We start from the raw sequence: 13427 nt of genomic DNA, 5'->3' as shown, positions 1-13427 counted from the left end.
TTTAATCCTGTCTTATTACTTTTTCTGTGATTCTTTTGCTGGCAGTTGTATTATTAGATTTTATTCTGTGTATTCTAGTGAATATTTTTACTTCTTTCAATTTTGTTATCGCTTTCTGGTATTTATGTATTTGCAACAATTAGGTGCAACTAGGGGAAATAGCTCTAATAGATTTAGGTAACTCATAAATAATTACTTAAGATTTCACTAATTAGTTGTCTTAGGGGAATATATTTCTTGCTACCTTTTTAAAAATTTTTTTAAATTTATTTTTATTATCTTTATTGGATAGAGACAGTCAGCAGTCAACGTGGGGGGTGATAGAGAGGGAGAGAGACAGAGACACACCTGTAGCACTACTTCACCACTTGCAAAGCTTTCCCCCTGCAGGTGGAGACCAGAGGCTTGAACCTGGGTCCTTGCACATTATAACATGTCTGCTTTATCAGTTACACCACCACCTGGCCCTTTTGCTACACCTTTTGTTTCTCATAGTAAGTGGAATAGTCCAACACAGTGCCTTTTTTGTTGGAGATAATAAGTTGTATTGAATCTTGTTCTTTACATTAAAAATACAAAATAACCATTATATTCTAAAAAAGTCAAAGTGACGGGAGTCGGGTTGTAGCGCAACAGGTTAAGGGCACGTGGTGTGAAGTGTAAGGACTGGTCTAAGGATCCCGGTTCGAGCGCCCAGCTCCCCACTTGCAGGGGGCTTGCTTCACAGGCAGTGAAGCAGATCTGCAGGTGTCTTTCTCTCCCCCCTCTGTCTTCCCCTCCTCTCCATTTCTCTCTGTCCTAACAATGACAACAACAATAATAACTACAACAACAATAATATAACAAGGGCAACGAAAGGGGGAAATAAAAAAAAAAAGTCAAAGTGACATGTCTCAGTTTACTTTTTAAAAAGATTATTCCCCCTTTTAGCTAGAGGGTGAGGGCCAGAGAGAAGTAGAGAAAGGAGGCAGGACACCTGCAGTACTGCTCCACTACTCATGAAGTTTCCCTCCTTGTAGGTGGGACTTGGGGGCTAGAACCCGGCTCTGTGCATGTGTAGTCTACCGTGTGTTCCACTGCCTGGCCCCACAAGATTTCTCTTTATTAGTGAAAGTGTGACACAGAGCCATAGCATCCTTCTGACATACATGGCACCAAGGATCAAACTCAGTGCCCGCATGCAAATCTTGTGCTCTACCCACTGCACAACTTTCCTTCACTTTTTTTTTTCACCGTACCATGAACACTATATTGCATGAGCAATATGATCTTTTGTTACTATTTTTTTTTAATTTTATTGACTCTTTGTAATAGAAATTACAGGTTTACCCAGTAGAAAAGTTTGGATGTAGAAACAAGGAACAAAGTAAAATATTTTATAATAAGTATATAAAGTATATTTTATACTTTTTTATAAGTATATAAGTATATTTTATAATAAGTATATAACTCTCATGAGTTATAAAAAAGTACTCTAAGGATGGCAGGTCCCCTGCTTTCAGAATCTCACATACTGTGTGCTACTGGTGTGATGCCTCAATCTGTCTTTTACTTATTTTGTTTATAGATAGGTCATGTTGAAGTTCTTCTTTACTACTTAGTGAAAGAAGTTGCTAAGTTTGTTAGTCTGTATTTGCTGTATCATTGGTGTTTGCTGATTTACTGTACATATTTAAAGATGCTATTTTCTCCTTTAAATGTTAACTTCAATCACACAATATTTGTGTATTAAATGTCCTGGCAGAATAGTGCATTTGGAGTAGGAAATTCTTAACTGCCTGGATTAGTCACCTATGTCAATGTTAGAAAAAGTCATGTAAAGGCTCTCTTGCCTGTAAATTGCCAGACATCTTTTCTTTTTTTAAAAAAAATTTTTAATTTCTTTATTCCTTTTTGTTGCCCTTGTTTTATTATTGTAGCTATTAGTGTTGTCAACGTTGTTGGATAGGACAGAGAGAAATGGAGAGAGGAGGGGAAGACGGGGAGAGTAAGATAAACACCTGCAGACCTACTTCACTGCTTGTGAAGCGACTCCCCTGCAGGTGGGGAGCTGGAGGTTAGAACCGGGATTGTTAGACCTGCTTAACCCGCTGCGCTACCGCCCGACTCCCTAGACATCTTTTCATTAGGGCTCACATTGCTGTGGAAAACTATTGCATCTTTAAATAGGTTGACTACTGAGCAAACTATACCATTATGATAAATTATTTTGGAGTTTATTTGATTCCACATTAAGCAAAAATTGAGCGAATATAATAACTTCATTGTTTTGAATACAAAGTCAAGTTATTTTAAATTTTGCTTTAAGGAAGAACAACATGCTAATACATCTGCCAACTATGATGTGGAGCTACTTCATCACAAGGATGCACATGTAGACTTCCTGAAAAGTGGTAAGTAGGCAACCCTGGGGAAATCTTGTTAATGTGTGGACCTATAACTTACAGCTTTGAGAAGTTAGTTCTTCAGTAAGCAGACCTCATTGACTTCAGTTCCTTCATTCCCAAACTTAGCTGACAATATCTCAGCATAATTTGGAAAGAGAACTTGAGTTAGGAAGCAAGAGTTTTAACTAAAACTTTCCCATCATCCAGTAAGCCCTGCATTTTTCTAGACTTGGGTTTGCACACTTACAAAGATGCTGGATTAGATGAACTGTTAAATCTTTCTATTCCTAAAAATCAGTGAAATTGCTTTTAAGTTTAACATTTGGTTAAATCTTTTATAATATTCTATGTGTAAATTGGCACAATCCAAGAATTAAATACTATGCAAGGACCTGGGTTTGAGCCCTACAGGGCAAAAGCTTCAGTAGCAGTGAATTAGTGCTCCAGGCGTCTCTCTTTCTCTTTCCCTCTCTATCTCCCCATCTCTCCTCAGTGTCTCTCTGTCCTATCAAATAATAAATTAGAGATCTTTAAAAAAATAGAAGTAGAGAAGTGATGTTGATAGTTTTGTGTGTGTATATATATATATATATATATATATATATACATTTTTTTTTTTCCTGAAGTGAATACCATGAGTCAGTCATAATAGTTATTACCTTTATAAGCTGTGTAAAGCTCATAAATTGACTTGCTTGAAGACCTGGGTTCAAGCCCCCAGTCTCCACATGCAGAGGCAAGGAGGAGGGGGGATTGATTAGCAGTTTTGTAGGTGTCTCTCCTCTCTGTCTCTCCCTTTATCCTCTCAGCCTCTATCAGAAAGGTGTGAGGGAGTCATGGAAACAGCAACTCCAGCAAAAACCCGGGTGGGAAAGCAAATATCCTATATATAAAGCATCTTGGAATTTGCCTTCTGTGAATTCCTAACAGGAGGAAAGCTGTAGAGATAAATGAATATATTAATGTTTATCAAGGAATGCAGAGAACCATTTTTGAAAATATACAGATCCATTTTGAAACTATATGTAGAAATTATCACAAGCCTGTGCTATATCACCCTTTAAGGTATTTATTTTTTAAAAGATTTTTTAAATATTTATTTATTTTCCCTTTTGTTGCCCTTGTTTTATTGTAGTTGTTGTTATTGATGTCATCATTGTTGGATAGGACAGAGAGAAATGGAGAGAGGAGGGGAAGACAGGGGGAAAGAAAGATAGACACCTGCAGACCTGCTTCACCACCTGTGACGCAACACCTCCCCCCTCCCCGCAGGTGGGGAACTGGGGACTTGAACCGGGATCCTTCTGCCAGTCCTTGTGCTTTGCACCATGTGTGCTTAACTCGCTGCGCTACCTTCCGGCTCCCTTTAAAATATTTTTTAATGTTTATTTATTTATTTCCTTTTTGTTGCCCCCCCCCCCTCTTTTAATTGTTGTTGTAGTTGTTGGATAGGACAGAGAGAAATGGAGAGAGGGGGAGAGAAATACACCTGCAGACCTGCTTCACCACCTGTGAAGCGACTCCCCTGCAGGTGGGGAGGTTCAAACAGGGATCCTTATGCCTGTTCTTGTGTAAGGTATTTATTTTTTTAACTTTAGGAAAAAGGGGTTAAAAATTATCCTTATTAAGGCCAACAAAATAATCCCAACAAACCCAAAATAGCTTTGGAGCTTTGTCCACATGAACTGGTCTTCTAAGGTTCTCTCCTGAAGTGAATCTACCCAGTTGCATAAGGCAGAAACCTTGGCCAATGTCAAGATATTTTCCCACCATTCTAAATATCTATCTTCACATTTTCTTGTTGTTGTTTTTTTTATGTGTTATTAATACAACCACATCTGCAACTTACCCTCACAGTCATCTCTTTTCTTACCTAGCACTCTAGGCAGCCTTCTCCATGGATCCATTCTGAAAGGACTAATCCAGATCATCATCTTCTCAGCTTAAAATCCTCTAGTGATTTTCTCTTAGCCTTTTATAATAAAGACAGAACTCTTCAGTGTCTGACAAGATTCTCCATTGTCTGGCACCTTCCCCTTTCCATCTTTAGCTCCTAAGTTAATCTTTTGACCTGTGTTCCAGCTGTGTACACCTGAAGCATCCTGCTCCCTCGGTCACAAGGTCTTTGGCATCAGCTGCCTCCTTTGCTGGAATGCTCTTCCATTCATTGTTTTAAATTTTCACTCATTTTTTCAGAACTCAAAATAGTTTACAATTCTCTAAGGTTCTCTCTCTTGTGTGTCAGAATATATGAAGTGTATCTAGACATTTATGGTACTGTATATACAAAGTTTTGTCAAGCTTACAGTTTTACATGTGCTATTATTTTATTAGCATCTGTTTAATAAGGATTCATTGTGGGAAATGTCAATTACTATACTCTTCAATGTTTACTTTCTAGACCCTTTATTTTGTGTGTTTCTATTAAATTCATCAGGACTTAGTATAGTTATATATGTATATATATATTTTCCTCCAGGGTTATTGCTGGGCTCGGTGCCTGCACCATGAATCCACTGCTCCTGGAGGCCATTTTTTCCCCCTTTTGTTGCCCTTGTTGTTGTAGCCTCTCTGTGGTTAGTATTATTGCCATTGTTGATGTTGTTCACTGTTGGATAGGACAGAGAGAAATGGAGAGAGGAGGGGAAGACAGAGGGGGAGAGAAAGACAGACACCTGCAGACCTGCTTCACCAATTGTGAAGCAACTCCCCTGCAGGTGGGGAGCCAGGGTCTTGAACCCGGATCCCTACGCCGGTCCCTGTGCTTTGCGCCACATGCGCTTAACCCACTGCGCCACCACCGACCCCCAGTATAGTTACATTTTTAATGAGAATTTAATTATTTTATCATTTAATGTCTAGGGAATGGTTGTAGATTCTTGATCTTCTTGCTGTTTCTGTAGTGCAGTGATTGTATTAAGTTAATTAAAGAGGAACTTTTTGGCGAGAGGAAATTTGGGAAGTGTTTTTATCATTCTGACTTTTTTTCCCCTATTTATTTATTGTTGGGTAGATATAGTGAGAAATTGAGAGGAGAGGAGAGAAGAGATAGGGAAAGAAACAGAGACACCTGAAGCCCTGCTTCACCACTTGTGAAGCTTTCTTCCTGAAGGTGGGGACCAGGGGCTTGAGCCTGGGTCCTTATGCATTGTAGTGTGTGAGATTAACCAGGTGCACCACCACCTGGACCTTGGGGAGAGGAACTTTGGTGGAAAATTAAGTATGAAACTTTTTTTTTTTTTTTTTTTTAAGTATGAAACTTTTTTTGGTGTGTATCAATTCTTCATACCTCTGTGATTCCACTATTCCTGGTAGACTATCTGTCTTTCCCACCTTCTCTCTCATTGTCCTTTTTCTTTTCTGAATTTAAGATGGAAATGGAGAGAGATGCACAAATAAGGTGAAAGAGAATCAAGATAGAAGGGGAACCACTATAGCACCTCTTGTGTATGGGGCTCCCACAGGGTGTCTAGGACTCAGACTTGGTTCTTTGTTCATTATAAAGTGTGGTTCTCTGGGTAGGCAGTTTCCCAGCTCCCCAAATCATAGCTAATATCCAAACTCCACCTGCTTGTTTTCTAGCAGGTAATTAAAAATATATTCTCCAAGAAGTCTTTTCTGTTTCAAACTTAGACTCTCTTGAAGCTTTTACTGTCTGCTTAGTGATGTTGCTATTCCTGATTTGTTTTAAAGGTGATACCCACCTAGGTGGCAGCAGCAGAGAAGGCTCATTTAAAGAAACTATAACTTTAAAGTGGTGTACCCCAAGGACAAACAACATTGGTAGGTATTTTAAAATAAAGAAATGGATAGACCAAAAGATTAGTAAAATGGCATATAAGAATCATTCGTTTGTTTTGTTTTCGTTGTTTTATAGACACAAAGTTCAAGATTTTTCCTTTTTTTCTTTTGTTTTTTACTAATTGTGGAAATATGCCTTTGCATTCTTTCAAATCAGTGTTTTCTTTTGTTTCAGAATTACATTATTGCACTGGTGCCTATCGGATTTCACCTGTAGATGTAAATAGCAGACCTTCCTCCTGCCTTACTAATTTCCTTCTAAATGGTAAGTTGTATCATTTATTTGTTTTGGCTGAGATTGTTGCAAGTGAAATCACTAATGAAACTGTAAAGACATGAACTCTGGACAGTTATTTCTTTCTGAAAGTTACCATTTTCTAAAAATGCTTTAAAATTATTTTAGTTTTGCTAATATTTTAAAATCAGATAATTGTTTTAGACTGTTGTATTTAAGTAACATTTTAAAACATTTTTAGTTGTCCAGGAGGTGGCTTGGTAGATAAAGCATTGGACTCTCAAGCATGAGGTCCCGAGTTCAATCACCAGCATCACATATACCAGAGTGATGCCTGGCTTTTCCTCTCTTCTATGTTTTTCATTAATAAATAAATAAAATCTAAAAAAAAAAAATAACAGAAAAATAAAACATTTTCTTTTTTTTTAATATATACTTTTTAAAATTTTTATTTATAAAATGGAAACACTGGTGGCCGGGTGGTAGTGCAGTGGGATAAACACACATGGCTCAAAGCACAAGGACCAGTGTAAGGATCCCAGTTCAAGCCCTCAGTTCCCTACCTGCGGGGGATGTCACTTCATAAGCAGTGAAGCAGGTCTACAGGTATCTATCTTTTTCTCCCAGTCTCTGTCTTCCCCTCCTCTCTCCATTTCTCTCTGTCCTATCCAACAACAATGGCAGCAGTAACAACAGTAATAACAATGACAATGATAAATAACAAGGGCAACAAAAAGGAAAAGGTGGCCTTCAGGAACAGTGGATTTGTAGTGCAGGCACCGAGCCTCAGCAGTAATCCTGGAGGAAACAAAAAAAAAAAAGGAAAGGCTGATATTGATAGGACAGAGTGAAATTGAGAGCGATACCTGCAACACTGCATCACAGCTTGTGAAGTTTCCCCCTTGTATGTGGGATCAGTGACTTGAACCTGGGTCCTTGTGTATGATAATGTTTGTTCAGTCGATTGTGCCATCCACCTGGCCTCCAAAAGATTTTTATTTTTAAAAATGTGAATATCAGATTGTAAATTGAATTTTTTAGAGGATAGAATAATAAAAACCAACTGTTTTTTGACATATTGAATTTTAAACTACAAAATATGTTTGAGTTTATATCTCTTTGAACATTGTCCTTTTCACATTAAACATTTTCAATAATCATGTGACTCATAAAATTATGGCTTTAAACCTGAATTTATGTCTTGTGAATTGGATTCCATTTATTTAATCTAAATTCTCTTCACTTGTTCAGTGATTGTTATAATCAACTCTATTCTGGAACCACTAGTGTGAAGAGTCAGTCTGCCTTTACCATATGGTTAGTTTCATTCTTACATTGAGCACATTTTAATTATCATACTATATAATGTTCAGAGTAAATAATATATGGTCATATGAAATAGAATGTTGTTATGATAGCAGTGTTGATAAAGAGTAATTATGTAAGTGAATTCAAATTCTCTATTTGATATATTTTATAGATTTGATAATCTGAGGGTCAGTCATCAGTTCTTGTTGTTGTTCCTATATCCAGAAGGAAATTTTTAAATAAACTTATAATTTCGAGAAGAATACAACTAAACATTATGATAGAGACCAATGCAATTATTTTTGAAAACCGTATTTATACCTAAGTAAGCTTGGACTTAGCGAGAGAAGCTAAGGCTAGAATCAGATTTTTTAGGACTTAAAATGCATTTTAGATTAAATTAGTAATAGTAGTTAAAAATATGAGGATTATTAAATAAAATGAAATACCTATCGGGGGTAGATAGTATAATGGCTATGCAAAGAGACTCTCATGCCTGAGGCTCCAAAGTCCCAGGTTCAAGTTCCTATACTACCATAAACCAGGGCTGAGCAGTGCTCTGGGAAAAAAAAATTAAAAAAAAAAGAAAGAAAGAAATACTTAGACAAAATTCTTAACTGAAGGAAATAAAAGCCATTGTGAATTTCATCACTAATAGAGTAATCTTGCTTTTTACAGGTCGTTCTGTTTTATTGGAACAACCACGAAAATCAGGTTCCAAAGTCATTAGTCATATGCTTAGCAGCCATGGAGGAGAGATTTTTTTGCATGTCCTTAGCAGCTCTCGATCCATTCTAGAAGATCCACCTTCAATTAGTGAGGGATGTGGAGGAAGAGTTACAGACTACCGGATCACAGTAAGATTTGAATATCTGCCCACTTTCTGTTTGATGTTTGCCATGGTTCAGCAAATATTTTATAGAATGCACACTATGTGCTTACTTCTGTGACAGAAAGGGGTTTAAATAAATTTATGATCATTTTATTGTGGGTGAATCTCCTATAATACTTGCCAAAGTGTTTCTTTTATGTACTCAGTGTATTTCAAGATTCTGGATAGCACTGACACATTGGGATTATAGAACAGAATGAAAATTGCTTTGAGCTAATATTTTAGTTGGAACTTTATTACTGAATGGTAAATGAAAGCATCTAAGTACTTGAATGGATGCTACATTAAACTTTTGCATTATTTAAAGATATATACAATAAAATGATCTGTTTTAGAAAAATACACAATAAGAAAAACATTTTTGAGCAAGTGCTACAGGAAATCCACCCACATAAATAATTCTGATTTAAGTCTTTTATTTCTCCTTTCCTATTTTATATTCATTACTTTCTTGCTGTATATTTCTTGAGGTGGCTGTGAAAAGTTAATATTATTGCAGAGGAATATATTTTTGTGTATTACAGTGTTATATACTGTGGTTACTTATCAGATTTTGCTTTTACTTTTTTTAATAAGGAAAAAGTAGAAAATTTAGACTAGAAATCTGAAAAATTTTACATAACAAATCATTCATAATTTTATCACTTAAGTATAACCAGTGTTATCACTGTTAATGGCAATCCAGTTTTTAAGTATGTAAGTTCATATTCTAATGTAATCAGCTCATCCTTTTATCTGTATATGATTAAAAAAAGAGTTAAGTTGTATATATGAAGACTAGTTCAGCATGGCACATGACAGGGAAACGTGTGGCTGTGTGGTAAAGCATATGCTTTGTGTGTGTAATACCCTGAGTGTTATCCTTGACCTCTAACCATCATCCCCCACCAAAAATGAGTTTTCCTTAGTTAAGAAAGATGGAAAAAAATAAACCTCAAATGCTTTTGTGTTTGAGCCTTTCTTCATGTCCGTTGTAGACTAATAAGTTTCATATTCTAAAAAAGAGGAGAATAATTAGTTGTGACTGTCAGATAGCACCTTGTTGGATACCACAAGACAGAAACATCAAACTGTTACATGTAATCCATACTGAGACATTGGGAAGTACTTTCTAATTTTATCTTATTTGGTTATCATTAGGATTTTGGTGAATTTATGAGGGAAAACAGATTAACTCCTTTTCTAGACCCCAGATATAAAATCGATGGAAATCTTGAGATCCCTTTGGAACGAGCAAAAGACCAGCTAGAAAAACACACCCGGTACTGGCCTATGATAATTTCCCAAACTACCATTTTCAACATGCAAGCGGTAAGTGTTGAATAGTTTTCTTCTAGAATACACACATGCACACACAATATATATATTTCACACATATTTAAAAATTTCCACTAGGGTTATTGCTGGGGCCTTTATACCTGCACAACAAATCCACCACTCTTGGTGGCCATCATTTCCTTTTTTTTTTTTCTTTTCTTTTTAAAAAATTAATTCTTATTAATTAATTAAAAAATAATTCTTATCAATTAATCTTATTAAGATGGAAATAGCGATAAGACTATAGGGTATGAGGGCGTTATTTCCACACAGTTCCCACCTCTAGAAATCTGTATTTAATCCCCTCCCTTGATAGCTTCCCTATTCTTTATCCCTCTGGGAGTATAGACCTAGAATCATTATGGGGTGCAGAAGGTGGAAGGTCTGGCTTCTATAATTGCTTCCCTGCTGAACATGGGCATTGGCAGGTCAATCCATATTCCCAGCCTGTCTCTTTCTCTAGTGGGACAGGGCTCTGGGGAGGCAGGCCTCCAGGACACAATGGTGGGGTCTTCTACTCAGGGGAGTCAGGTTGGCATCATGGTAGCATCTGGAACTTGGTAGCAGAGTAGTGAAGCAGAAGAATTGACATTCCACACCTAACATCTCTGGACACAGTCTGAAGTGAAACATGCTGAGGTGGTACTGGTTACATTGATTGGGTTGGGATCAGCTGATGCAGTATCAGTTGGTATGACTTGGGAGAAGCATGCAGGAAAGTGAGCCCCACCCTAGAGGTTCCAGGAGAAATAATGGGCTTTATAGAGAAAGGGGAAGAAGGTTCCTGTTGTCTTAGGGTTTAAGAAGGCAATTGATAGTTATTGCTATAAACAAATTATTTGGCAGTTGGGTTAATTTTGAAAATCCCATTGTTAGGATTTGCTGTAGCATACAAGACCTCAACATAATTTATGCCCTTTTATGCTATTTACATATAGATGTATCTTATAAAATAATGCCATCAGTTGTTTCTGTTCTCCCTGGTCTAAACTTTTAGGAGATTTAATATTTCAAAGAATGTGTCATTATTCAAAATGTATTAATAACAATTTGAGCCCACTGTTAAAATTCAATCTGATTACCAATTTGAGGTTGTAAGTGCTAAGATTGAAGGCACATATATTCAGAGCTATGGTCTATGCATCAAAAAGTTTGAGACATTCGATCCGTTTTTCCCCTTATATTAATTAAATAGTGATTTATGAAACTATAAGTTAAGAGGAGTGTATACACACACACACACACACACACACACACACACACACACACAAAAAGTATTGCAACCACCACTGGTCTGTGTGTTCCCCCCCAAGCTGAACATCTACCCTCATCCTCCACCCAGAGATTTTTAGTTTGGTGCCCAACTTAGTCAGTTTCTGCTGGTGACCATCTTTTCCTTTTTTTTTTTTTTCTTTCTTTTCTTACTTGCTAGGACAGAGAAATTGAAAATGGAGAGAGAGAAGGAGAAAGACACCTGATTGACTGTTCTTAAATCTTCCCCCCATGCAGGTGCAGAGCAAGGACATAAACAGGTCTTTCCACATGAAATGTGTGCTCTTAACCTGATGTGCCACCACCTAGCCCCCTGAGTGATATATTCTTTACAGATACCATCCACCAAGCAAAAAAAATAAAATAAAATATGAGTTTTCTATAGTTAAATAATTTGTAATATAAAATTGAAGTGAGTGGTCCAGGAAGTGGTGCAATAGGTAGGGCTTTGGACTCTCAAGCATGAGGTCTCAAGTTCAATCCCTGGCAGCACGTGTACCAGAATGATGTCTCACTCTTTCTCTCTCCCCTATCATTTCTCATGAATAAATAAATAAAATTACAAAAAAATTGAAGTGAAAACTATAGGTTATCTCATCATGGTGATGTTTCTGAGGAAGGAGGGAAAGAAATGGGGTAAAGGAATGTTGGGGTCCAGGTGTAAATAGTTGGGGGAATCAGTGTCTCCCAGACACCCATCCAAGGGGAGATGAGAGGTTATCCCCATGTGTTAAAAAGTCTATATTGTAAACCATTAACCCACAATAAAAAATAATAATTAAAAAAATCAATTTATTTTCTTTGTAGATCCTTTAATGTTTGTTTCTCAACATGTTTCTTTTTCTTTTTTTTTTTCCTTCTAACTTTGACAGGTCGTTCCATTAGCCAGTGTTATTGTGAAAGAATCTCTAACAGAAGAAGATGTATTAAACTGTCAAAAAACAATATATAATTTAGTTGATATGGAAAGGAAGAATGATCCTCTACCTATTTCCACAGTTGGTACAAGAGGAAAAGGCCCCAAAAGGTTGTTAATTTCTCTACACACATATTTTTTTTTATTAAATTAAAATTTTATATATCCATTTACCCATCTTTTTTTTTTAATTTATTATTTTTTTAACCAGAGCACTGCCCAGCTCTGGTTTATGGTGGTGGTGGGGGGTTTAATCTGGGACATCAAAGCCTCAGGCATGAGAGACTTTCTGCATAACCTTTATGCTATCTCTCCCGCCCGCACCTAAGTCTTGTGCCTGCATGACTCCATGTTCTGTTAGCAGACTTTTTCTTTGTCCCTTTTCAACTCCAAAGAGAGATATAATGAGAGAGAGAGAGAGAGAGAGAGTGTAAAGGAGAGACACCACAGAAAAGTTTCAGTATTTATGGAATTTCCCCTGTGCCCTGTGTGATTCCCATGTAGTGCTGGGGCTTGAACCTGGGTAAAGTCTACACACATATTTATCTAGTCCACACTGGGGGCGGTATATAAGTACATGCATAGGATTGAAATGAATGAGACAGAAAATAAGTTAGCAGAATTAGACACATTATAACTTAAAGAGTTATAGTTGAGTATTCAGTAGGAAAAAAAAATCATGCTTAAGTTTTCCTTTTATTTTTGCAGTAGCATGTGATATTTTGATCTTATTTACTGTGTTTTTCTAAAAGTGTTATTTTAACTATTTACTTCAGAGATGAACAGTACCGCATCATGTGGAATGAATTAGAAACGCTTGTCAGAGCCCATATCAACAACTCAGACAAGCATCAAAGAGTCTTGGAATGTCTGATGGCTTGCAGGAGCAAGCCGCCAGAAGAAGAAGAGCGGAAGAAACGAGGGAGGAAGAGGGAGGACAAAGAGGACAAATCAGAGAAAGCTGTGAAAGATTACGAACAGGAGAAATCCTGGCAAGATTCAGAGAGGTGAGTAATTGCTATTAATGCTATTAATGTATTATTATTGTTGCTATTAATGCCATTAGTGCTATTAATGTAGCCCCTGGTTCCTTTTAGTACATCCCATTCTGTACCAGCTCATCCAGACATGCAGATCTCATTTAATAGTAGTTCATTTCATATGTGTTTATTTCTCTCTATCTCTCCTAAGTTTGTATTTATTTACTAATAGGAAAGATAGGAAGAGAGAGAGAGAGTACCGGAATATCACTCTGTGGCACATGTGCTGCCTGGGATTGAACTTAGGACCTCACACTTG

At 36.9% G+C, this 13427-nt stretch overlaps 1 protein-coding gene across 3 annotated transcripts in view; it reads left to right on the top strand.

Moving 5' to 3' along the window:
- The window catches only part of INTS13 (integrator complex subunit 13), a 38515-nt gene that overhangs the window by 16976 nt on the left and 8112 nt on the right, over nucleotides 1-13427 (top strand). For all 3 annotated transcript variants that reach the window (XM_060194570.1, XM_060194569.1, XM_060194571.1), the window contains exons 8-14: nucleotides 2309-2393; nucleotides 6081-6170; nucleotides 6364-6453; nucleotides 8410-8588; nucleotides 9764-9934; nucleotides 12085-12239; nucleotides 12905-13135. In XM_060194570.1, coding sequence (XP_060050553.1) covers nucleotides 2309-2393; nucleotides 6081-6170; nucleotides 6364-6453; nucleotides 8410-8588; nucleotides 9764-9934; nucleotides 12085-12239; nucleotides 12905-13135 — 1001 coding nt within the window. The remainder of the gene's footprint in view (nucleotides 1-2308; nucleotides 2394-6080; nucleotides 6171-6363; nucleotides 6454-8409; nucleotides 8589-9763; nucleotides 9935-12084; nucleotides 12240-12904; nucleotides 13136-13427) is intronic.

Source organism: Erinaceus europaeus, chromosome 7 (assembly GCF_950295315.1).
Source record: "Erinaceus europaeus chromosome 7, mEriEur2.1, whole genome shotgun sequence".
Classification (NCBI taxonomy): Eukaryota; Metazoa; Chordata; class Mammalia; order Eulipotyphla; family Erinaceidae; genus Erinaceus; species Erinaceus europaeus.
This window is presented reverse-complemented; position numbering and strand designations above follow the sequence as displayed.